The sequence below is a fragment of the Triticum aestivum genome, chromosome 2A, assembly GCF_018294505.1.
Source record: "Triticum aestivum cultivar Chinese Spring chromosome 2A, IWGSC CS RefSeq v2.1, whole genome shotgun sequence".
NCBI classification, from domain to species: domain Eukaryota; kingdom Viridiplantae; phylum Streptophyta; class Magnoliopsida; order Poales; family Poaceae; genus Triticum; species Triticum aestivum.
The window spans coordinates 519,780,223-519,790,827 of NC_057797.1; the positions used below are offsets into that span (position 1 = coordinate 519,780,223).

The 10,605-nt window shown below is 44.1% G+C and overlaps 1 protein-coding gene across 1 annotated transcript; it reads left to right on the forward strand.

Moving 5' to 3' along the window:
• Window positions 1–7,067: 7,067 nt before the first annotated feature.
• LOC123185481 (WAT1-related protein At1g68170) lies at window positions 7,068–8,993 on the forward strand. The gene is made up of 6 exons (XM_044597356.1): window positions 7,068–7,318; window positions 7,496–7,558; window positions 7,652–7,771; window positions 7,874–8,291; window positions 8,376–8,527; window positions 8,610–8,993. Exons 1-6 carry the CDS (start codon window positions 7,119–7,121, stop codon window positions 8,764–8,766), a joined length of 1,110 nt encoding a protein of 369 aa, XP_044453291.1. The 5' UTR covers window positions 7,068–7,118; the 3' UTR covers window positions 8,767–8,993.
• Window positions 8,994–10,605: the final 1,612 nt, after the last annotated feature.

Below are 10,605 nucleotides of genomic sequence, written 5' to 3' on the forward strand. Positions count from 1 at the left end.
CCAGCTCAAGTGGGAGCTCGATGAAGATCGTGTTCGTTGTGTTGTTTCGTTTCTAGTTGATAAGTAGTGGAGCCCAGTTGGGGCGATCGGGGATCTAGCATTTGGGGTTGTCTTCTTTTATTTTGGTTCTGTAGTCGAACCTTGATTGTATTCTGGATGATGTACGTTTAACTTGTATTTGTGTGAAGTGGCGATTGTAAGCCAACTCTTTATCCCTTTCTTATTTAGTACATGGGATGTGTAAAGATTACCCCTCTAGCGACATGCCTACTATGCGGTTATGCCTCCAAGTCGTGCTCCGACACATGGGATATATAGCCGCATCATGGGTGTTACACCAAGATCCACCGAAGAGGGGCACCTAGGTGGGCACAACCCACCAGGGCGCGCCCCCCTCCTGGCGCGCCCAGGTGGGTTGTCCCCACCTGGTGGCCCTGCAGACCTCAACCCTGATACTATAAAATCACATATTTGGAGAAAAAAATTAGGGAGAAAGAATTATCGTGATCCACGAGACGAAGCCGCCGTCACCTTCTATTCTTCATGGGGAGGCCAGATTTGGAGTCCATTTGGGGCTCCGGAGAGGGGGATCTTCGTTCTTCGTCATCACCAACCTTTCCCCATTGCCAATTCCATGATGCTCCCCACCGGGAGTGAGTAATTCCTTCGTAGGCTCGCTGGTCGGTGAGGATTTGGATGAAATTCATCATGTAATCGAGTTAGTTTTGTTAAGGCTTGATCCCTAGTATCCACTATGTTCTAAGATTGATGTTGTTATGACTTCGCTATGCTTAATGCTCGTCACTTTGGGCCTGGGTGCCATGATTTCAGATCTGAACCATTTATGTTATCACCATTATATCCATGTTCTAGATCCCATCTTGCAAGTTATAGTCACCTACTACATGTTATGATCTGGCAACCCTGGAGTGACAATAGTCGAGACCACTCCCGATGATGACCGTAGTTTGAGGAGTTCATGTATTCATCGTGTGTTAATGCTTTGTTCCAGTTCTCTATTAAAAGAAGACCTTAATATCCCTTAGTTTCCAATTGGACCCCGCTGCCACGGGAGGGTAGGACAAAAGATGTCATGCAAGTTCTTTCCATAAGCACGTATGACTATTTACGGAATACATGCCTACATTATATTGATGAACTGGAGCTAGTGCCGTATCGCCCTAGCTTATAACTATCTCATGATAAATATCATCCAACAAGTCACTGACTCAATGCCTATGAATTTATCTTATATTGTTCTTTCTAAGTTACTACTGCTATCGTTACTATTGCACTTGCTACAAAATTATTGCTATCGCTGTTACTATTACAATTGCTGCTGCTACTATTATCAAAACTATCATATTACTTTGCTACTGATCATTTTGCTGCAGATAATTAATCTCCAGGTGTGGTTGAATTGACAACTCAGCTCCTAATACCTTCAAATATTCTTTGGCTCCCCTTGTATCGAATCTATAAATTTGGATTGAATACTCTACCCTCGAAAACTGTTGGGATCCCCTATACTTATGGGTTATCACGGTCATGTCACCCTTTCACGGTGTGACCTCCAGGTGTTCATGACTTGCTCGGAGGTAATTTTCCCCAATTTTTTTTGTGAAGCAGCTCATAGATTCCTGTAGATGACATAGGATTCACATTTTGTGTAGATTGATCTGATGGTAGAGCTGTTTATTTATGATTCATCGTCGGATACTAGCTCTGAGTCTGAGAGTGAGTTCATGGATGCAAAAGAAGACGCGGTTGTGTTGATGGGTGCTAAATGGATATCGGCAACCAAAATGAAGAGGAAACATGTGGGACACAGGTTAGTCGTCTGACAATCCACCAGAACATAATCGAAGGCCATGATAAGCTCATGGGCGACTAATTTCTGCCCGTTTGTACCTTCCCTGCCTACTTGTTATGGTGACACTTCTACATGACCAAATGACTACTTCATCGAATTGCCGACGACATGGAAGGCAATGTACCATTCTTCTAGCAACGGAGAAATGCTGCCGGTTAGCTGTTTTTTTCCTGTTTTCAGAAGGTGACATTGACACTTCGGATGATTGCATATGATACTCCTATAGATGCGTTGGATGAGTATCTTTGAATGGCCGAAGATACAATCATAGAATGCACGAACGTGTTTGATGATACTCAGATACTGTGATGAAGGTTTATGGAGAGCAGTATCTACGAGCACCCAATGTCGAGGACACGTCGAGGCTTCTAGCGATGAATGCAATGAGAGGATGGCCTAGAATGCTAGAGAGTATTGAGTGTATACATTTGAGGTAGAGGAATTGCCCTACAGCTTGGCATGACCAATTCACCAGGCATTGCCATGATTTGACAATCATTTTGGAAGATGTTGCCTCTGAGGATTTGTGGGTTTGACATTGCTACTTTGGGTTGCATGGATCTAATGATAACATCAATGTCTTGCAGAGATCTTATCAGTTTGCAAGGCTAGCAGGTGGTATGGGTCATCCATGCAACCTCATGGCAAATGGTCATCATCATTTTTTGCAGGGGGAAATGGTCATCAACATGGCCAAAACTACTTCTAACCGATGACATCTACTCCCTCCGTTCCAAAATAAATGACTCAACTTTGTACTAACTTTATACAAAGTTGAGTCATCTATTTTGGAACGGAGGGAGTATCTATCTTGGTCAACATTGGTGAAGACAATTTTCAATCTAGAGACCACTACAAGAAATATGTCAACTTGTGACCCTCACTATTGGCCGCTGAAAGGTCGTAGTTTTTCATCTGCGACCTTTTTGTGACCAAAAACAGAAGGTCAAGAGATGGTGGTCGTAAACTGAAATTAGCTACCTTTAACAGAAGGTCGTTGAACCCATGACCTTTTGTTTTGGTCACTGGCCGTCTACCCAGGCCATGTCGGATTCGATTTAGCTGGAAGCGGGTCAAATTTGAACTGCAGGTGCCTTGTAGTTTGCTCTTTATTTTTTCCAAAAATCATTTATAGGTACATAAGTATCTATTTCATTAGAGAAACATCAAAAGGTTTCCAAGATTCAACCACTAGCTAGGAACGGTCAAGCCCGCCGTTTTGACCGCATTTTGAAACGGGCATAAAAAATTCAATTTTTTAAAAAAAAATGGAAAACCTTCGCATTGTGTCATTACATGTGACCAAGTTACTAGAAAGAGATGATTATTTTAAAAAGTGTTCTCAGAAATGAGCTATCATGTGTGAAGATTCATGGCTTTCAAGCCAAATGGTCAATCTTGTGGCCGCATTCATGGCATAGTTTGTTCAAATGATCTCATATTGTGTACAGAGGTGCATCTTGGAATGACAAACAATGTTGGCTAAGGAAGTTTTCATTTTCTTTGGACGAAAAATTAATTTTCCATTTTTTGAATGCCCAAAATGAGTTTTTTTGTGAAGGAGCTACCATATATTTGTTGCAAAATTGGACCAAATAATTTCTCTAAAATATTAGGCCATATTTACTTCATAATTGGCAAAATGGTTGGGTGTAAAAAGTTTTTATCCACCTCTTGTGAAAAAGACAAATTTCCGCCGATTTAGTTGGAAGCGGGTCAAATTTGAACTCCAGCTGCCTTGTAATTTGCTCTTTATTATTTCCAAAAATAATTTATAGGTACATAAGTATCTATTTAATCAGAGAAATATCAAAAGTTTTCCAATATTCAACCACTAGCTAGGAATAGTCAAACCCGCCGTTTTAACCGCATTTTGAAACGGGCATAAAAAATTCAAAAAAAAAATCACAAAATGAGAAAGCTTTGCATTGTGTCATTATATGTGACCAAGTTGCCATAAAAAATAATAAACTTGTATTACGGTAATTATTTTAAAAAAGTATTCTCAGAAATGAGCTATCATCTCTAAAGATTCATGGCTTTCAAGCCAAACGATCAATCTTATGTCCACATTCATGGAATAGTTTGTTCAAATGATCTCATATTGTGCACAAGGGTGCATCTTAGAATTCCAAACAATGTTGCCTAATGGAGTTTTCATTTTCTTTGCACGGAAAATTTATTTTCCATTTTCCGAGTGCCCAAAATGAGTTTTTTTGTGAAGGACCTACCATATATTTGTTGCAAAATTGGACCAAATCAATTTTCTAAAATACTAGGCCATATTTAATGCACAATTGACAAAATGGTTGGGTGTCAAAAGTTTTGATCCACCTCTGGTGAAAAAGACAAATTCCCGCCGATTCATTAGGAAGCGAGTCAAATTTGAACTGCAGCTGCCTTTTTGTTTGGTCTTTATTTTTTCCAAAAATCATTTATAGTTACATAAGTATCTATTTAAGCATAAATACATGGTTTGGTGGCGATACGTTGAGGTTTGGATGGTGGCCCAGGGCCCCAACTCCAAAGCGCGTGAACTCGCATGCCTGGTGCGTGGTCACCGCGTGACCATGGCGTTGACATGTGTTCTGGGAGGCCTAGGCATGTCTAGAGGGTTGGGCACTCCCCGAGTAGGTGCTAGGAAGAAAATTACAACAGAAGAATCTCACGAGGAGACCGACCTATGCTCAAAGATGAATTAGCACCCAAGTGTTTGATTGGCAGTACGAGAAATGCACATGGCCAATGGGCGTGAGTTTTGGCTGAGGATGATCATCTAGTAAGAAGAATGTCTTCGCAAATTTTCAGATCAAAAGGAGGATCCTAGGTGGTACTTGCTTTGCAAAGTACCACACTGGACAAAAATATGAATGTTGAAGCTGGGCTCAAAATAATGAATGGATTGAGCTGAAGTTTGGTGGAGGATGGTTATTTGGGCAATGGAAAGCACCATAGAAAATTGATACCATTTGGACATGCCAAAGTGGTACTTCCTTCACAATGCTCTTCTATGGACAAAAACTTGGGAAAACTAGTGAGAGAAATTGGATGAATGAAATGAGCTCAAATTTGGTGTAGGTAAGTTACATAGGTATGGTTATGCCTTGGTAGATTTTCAGATCATTTGGGTAAGCCTAGATAGTACTTACTTCACAAAGCTTCTCTTGAGGTAGAAACTTTGGAAATTTCCTGAGAAAGATTTACTAGGAAAATGGAGCTGAATATTATCATGTAGCAATGATTTGGGTATGGAAGAGTGCCCAAAGAGTTTGAGGGTAACAGAAGGGGTCTAGATAACACTTGCTTTGCAATGTGCCAATCTAGCCATAAAATATAAATTGAACCTGGGCTCACATAGATAATTTGATTGAGCTGCAATTTGGAGGAGGGTGATAATTTGGGCATATGAAGGAACTGTATAAATTTCATGTCATTTGGATATATAAAATAGGTACTTCCTTCACAATGCTTCTAGGTGGACAAAAACTTTGAAAATTTGCCGAGGAAGATTTGTTAGGCAAATGGAGCTGAATTTTGTCATGCAACAATTATTTGGATAGGAAAGAGTGCCCAAGAATTCCTAGGGCAATCAAGAATATATAAATAGCACTTCCTTCATAAAGTGATGTTGTGAACAGAATAGGAAAATGAATATTGTTGAATTATTTTTGAACTAGGCAAGGAAGTATTTTTACATATTTGACGAAGATATGACCCAAAGAACTTATGAGATTTTTTTGGGAATTTTTGGAATAACAGAAATATATGTTGCTTCACAACCTAGGGCAAAAATTGACACATAGGCAAAACTGATGAGGTGGCGCCAAGTCATACCAATCCACCATAATTTACAAGGTTATGACCATCTATATTAGTCATGATCAGCTAGAAATAAGGCAACGGACTAGTGCTATCTGCTTTATGACCATTTCGTGTAAGGAAATTACGACCTTTCTAACTAAAATGGTCGCAATGGTTTAGGGTTTGGAGCCCCCCGAACAGCTTTTGACCAATTGGTCTAAAATGGTCATAGATTTATGACCAATTCTTCTAGGGTCACTGACAGAAGGTCATAAGTTGACATATTTCTTGTAGTGGACCAAGAAACTTAAGCATTGTGCCAAGATGCAAGAAGCAACAAGGAAGGACATTGGGAGAGCATTTGGAGTGCTGCAAGCTAGGTTTGCAATTATTCGGGGTCCTGCTTGGTTTTTGAACAAGGCTGTCTCGACAAAGATATGATATAATGCGTGATCGTACACAACATGATCATGGTGGTTGAGAGGGATATGCCAAGCCCCATGACCTATGAAAATATTGGCACAATCACCATTCCTCGCAGGCACACAAACCACATTCAAGCATTTTTGAGGCGTACCTAAAGATTGAAGACGAGAGCTCCAATGATCAACTGAAAGAGGATCTCATTGAGTATCATTGACAGCTACTTGAGAGATAGTGTGTTTAAATTTCTTTAAAATTCATTTATTTTTACTTGAACACTTTTCCGGTTGGATTATTTGTTGTGTTGATATTAATGGGTTGTAATAATATTTGTTGAACTGTTGAATTGTTTGATCTAAATTGGACAAGCATAGTAGATAGAAGAAAACAGAAGATTTTTGTATACCACATTATAGTGACTGTTATTGCACGTAGCCATCCTTTAACCGTCAAAACATTATGAAGCACGCTTCATATACGTTATGGAGGTTGCGTATATGGCATAGTTGCTCTTGTATGTTTGTCTTGCCCTCTCTGAATTGCGTATATGGCAGAGTTCCTCGTGTCAAAATTTTGCAGTCACCACTTTGACTTGCGCTGACTTTCGGCCCCCATTGAAGCGAAAGCGATCGTTTCTTTGTGAGCCCTTGAAGCTTATTTTACATTTCTGTGTTCTTGCTTGCTACGAATATCCTTGTCGCCAAAGAAGCCCAGCTTTCCAAGACGACGTTGGCACGCACGCACGCCGTGACGCACCGCCGGTTCGTACAGCATTATGTGCGCTATGATCTGAGGTCAGCCTGTCACCGCTCCTCTGTCCGTGCACGTACGGATTCCATCGGTGTTGTGTTGTTGTTGCAGGTTGCGGGACACCCATCTCACCCGAAAACAAGAAAGTGCGCTTGGCTAACATCGCTAGGAGTAGGAGGACATATATATGCACCTACTACTACTTGTGTACATTCTCGTGCAGCTGGTCGGACGCATGCTAGTTCGTCCACGTAATTAAGGTGTAAGGAGCATGGGGATCGGTGTCGGAGGCGGCGCGCTGGAGGCCGCGAGGCCGGTGGCGGCCATGGTGGTGGTGGAGTTCATCTTCTCGGCCCTGCAGATCTTCATCAAGCTGGCGCTGGACGACGGCATGGACGTCCGCGTCCTCGTCGCCTACAGGCTCATGTTCGGCGCCGCCTTCCTCTGTCCCCTCGCCTTCCTCATCGAGAGGTGCGTGCCTTAATTCTTGCCTCCTCCGCAGCCGCAAATATACAGCTGCGCATTGCTGCAGCTGCCGGGATGCCTCACAAGATAGCCAGTGACGAGTGGGGCATATACTCTGCCAGAACATGGTCAACCTTTGTTGAATTTTCTGGCTAACGCGGCTGTCGTGTGATCGATCTCTAGGAAGAAACGGCCACCACTAACCGTCAAGGTTGTCACAGGGTTATTCTTGTGTGGACTTTTCGGGTAACTTCTTCGTCTCCTCTTTGGCGACCATGTTAGCAAATACTGTGGACTTTGTGTTTGTGTTTTGTTCTTTGATCAACCGAAGAAATGCAGAATCACCATCAACCAGAACCTGCTGGTGCTTGCCATCAAGCTCACGAATTCGACCACCATCGTCACGGCTCTCAGTAACCTCACCCCTCAATCTACCTTCATCGTCGCAATCTTGACCAGGTCGGTCGTCACACTAGTCACAGATCTCATTTTCTTTCTGGATGGTGGTCTACTCTGGTCACAGACTCAAAGGCCCCACTTGGAAAATGGAACAACATACAGGATGGAGACTCTGAAGCTCAGAAAGCCCAGCGGCCAAGCGAAGCTGGGGGGCACCCTGGTCGGGCTGGGCGGCGCGATGCTGCTCACGTTCTACAAGGGCCCGGAGATGCTGTTCCTCCGCCGCATGGCGCACACCGGGCTCAGCCATGCCACCGGCGACCGCCAGCTCCGGCCGCAGCCGGCCGCCGGCCCTCGGATCCTCGGCTCCTTCCTCGCCATCACCAGCTGCTTCAGCTACGCGATCTGGCTCACCATCCAGGCCAAGGTCGGCCAGGTCTACCCGTGCCACTACTCGATCGCCGCGCTGGTGTGCCTCTTCGGCGCGGTCCAGTCCACGCTACTCGCGCTCTGCATCCACAGGGACGCGGACCACTGGAGGCTCGGGCTCAACATCAGGCTCTACTCGTCGGCGTACGCGGTAATCGGGCGGCTGATTGATCGGCCATTGCTTCCTCCACGCCCGTGCCACGTTTCTCATGGCTGATTCCTATCGTACGTCCAGGGTATCGTGGCGTCCGGGTCCGCCTTCCCGCTCATGTCGTGGTGCCTGCGGAAGAAAGGGCCCCTCTACGTCGCCATGTTCGGACCTCTCATCATCATCTTCGTCGCGGTCATGAGCTGCATCGTCCTTGACGAGGCCCTGCACATCGGAATGTGATGCCCTGTTTAACTCGCATGCCTTGAGGACATGCATGTGGTGTCTGTTTGAGTTTCTAACGGGTGGTTGTGCGTGCAGCGTGCTTGGTGCCGTGCTGATCGTGGCGGGGCTGTACATGGTGCTGTGGGGCAAGGCCAGAGAGGAAGATGAACAAGAAGCCGATGCGCCGAAACTTGTTGGTCAAGACGACGAGCTGGGCAAGGGGCCCCTTCCACATACTAACGGTGAAGCATAATCTGAGGAAAATAAGATCATGGGTACACTTTGGCAGTCAAGATTTTCTTTATCAGTTTTGCTAAAGCACATCTAGATGTGCCATAAGTATCGTACATCTAAGTCCTATATCATTGATCTTACATTAAGATTCGTGTGGATATTTTCTTTTCTTTTTTTCTTTTCCTCTTTGTGCTTGATTCACTCACTTATATGTGCAATAACTAGAGCACATCTAGATGTGCCCTAGACACACCCTTTCTTTATTTCAAAATGGAGGCAAAAATTTTGCCTCGTCCACTAATTGTCCACTAATAAAAAAGCGAGTGGCTCGGTTAATTAATTAAAAGAACAGGTGAAAACATAGTTTTAAATAGCCGGCTATAGCCCCGTTATAGCTTCGCTATAACTGTTTGAGAATGTTGCCGCTAAATGATTTCATGCACACTTTGCCGCTATAGCCCGCCATAGCCCAGCTATAGCTATTTTTAAAGGTTGCCGCTAAATGTCATAGCCCGCTATTTAAAAACCTTCACAAATTTATCTACTCATGTGAACTACTCTCGGACTACGAATTACAGGATCATCCAACAAACACATCCAATATAGAATCATCCATTCCTGCAAAAGAAAAATAGAATCATCCATACACTTGGATCACAACATCACAAATGACACCCCAACGCCCCACTACAACTTTAGAAGAATCTAACGACAAAGAGAACAGCCACATCTCAGCTCACGATTGCAGTCTAGACAAGTGTATGATGGAAGCATCTGTGTTTTCCCATTATCGTCACCCTTCTTGCCATTGCACTTGCTAAATATCTTCTTAGGATTTTAGATTTAGGGTGAGCACCGTCCTTCTTGCATTTGCCCGTGGATGCCTTCTGCTTCAAGAGATATCCATCATTTTTTTAGATTTAGCATCCAAGTTAGTTAGGTATACGACAAGTCAGATGGTGAACATGTCGCTGAGATTACGCACCGGCACTCCGGCCACAACAACATATCACCCACATGAACATCATCACCCACGTGAACCATCTGCATGATGGACTCGGGCGAGTGTGTGGCAGCAATCAAGAGCAGCGCTCCTCATCAACAACCGCTTGGCTATGTTCTAGAAAAGGTGAAGTGGACGCCCAAGTCATGACTGAGGGCACAAACTAGTCCACCTTTTTGGTGTAGTTTTCATCAACCAAACGGCTCCCAGGAGTAGGTGCCAACATACTGGTCGCCGCAGCTTCATCAACCTTAGATACTACCGACACAATGGCCTCAGACTCCTCCAGTTGCTCACATGATAGATGCTAATCACGTTCCTCACACTAGGTCATCAGTGAGTCAACCTTCATGTGCTCCACTGGCAGAGGCGAAGTAGGGTGCATGCATAGCTCCCGAAGTTAGACATGATCTATAGCACCGGAGCCACGAGCATAGTGATGAACTCGCCCTCAGAGGTAGACAACACATGGGACAAGCCAGACAACGACATTGAATTATCCCCAACACATGGAGAGAAAACAACCATATAATTTCACCTCCTGTCTTCTGTGGAGCCAACACCAGACACACCAGGAGGATGCAACGTCGCAGTAGTCTGCAACATAGTCAACACAAGGGAGAGCCTGCTCAGAGCAACCTCCGACCGCTTCAGAAAGCTTCTACCCGTGCTAGCCGACCTCGCAATAGCTTTGTCTGATATGCTAGAGCGGAGTGCAACACCATATCAGACAGGGTTGCCGAGCCAGTGGTACCAAAGACGATAGATGCCCTAGAACTATGGCGAAGCGCCTCAGAGGGGAGCACAGACATCATCGAACCCTCATATGAAGCTGGAGCTGGACAATGCTCAATG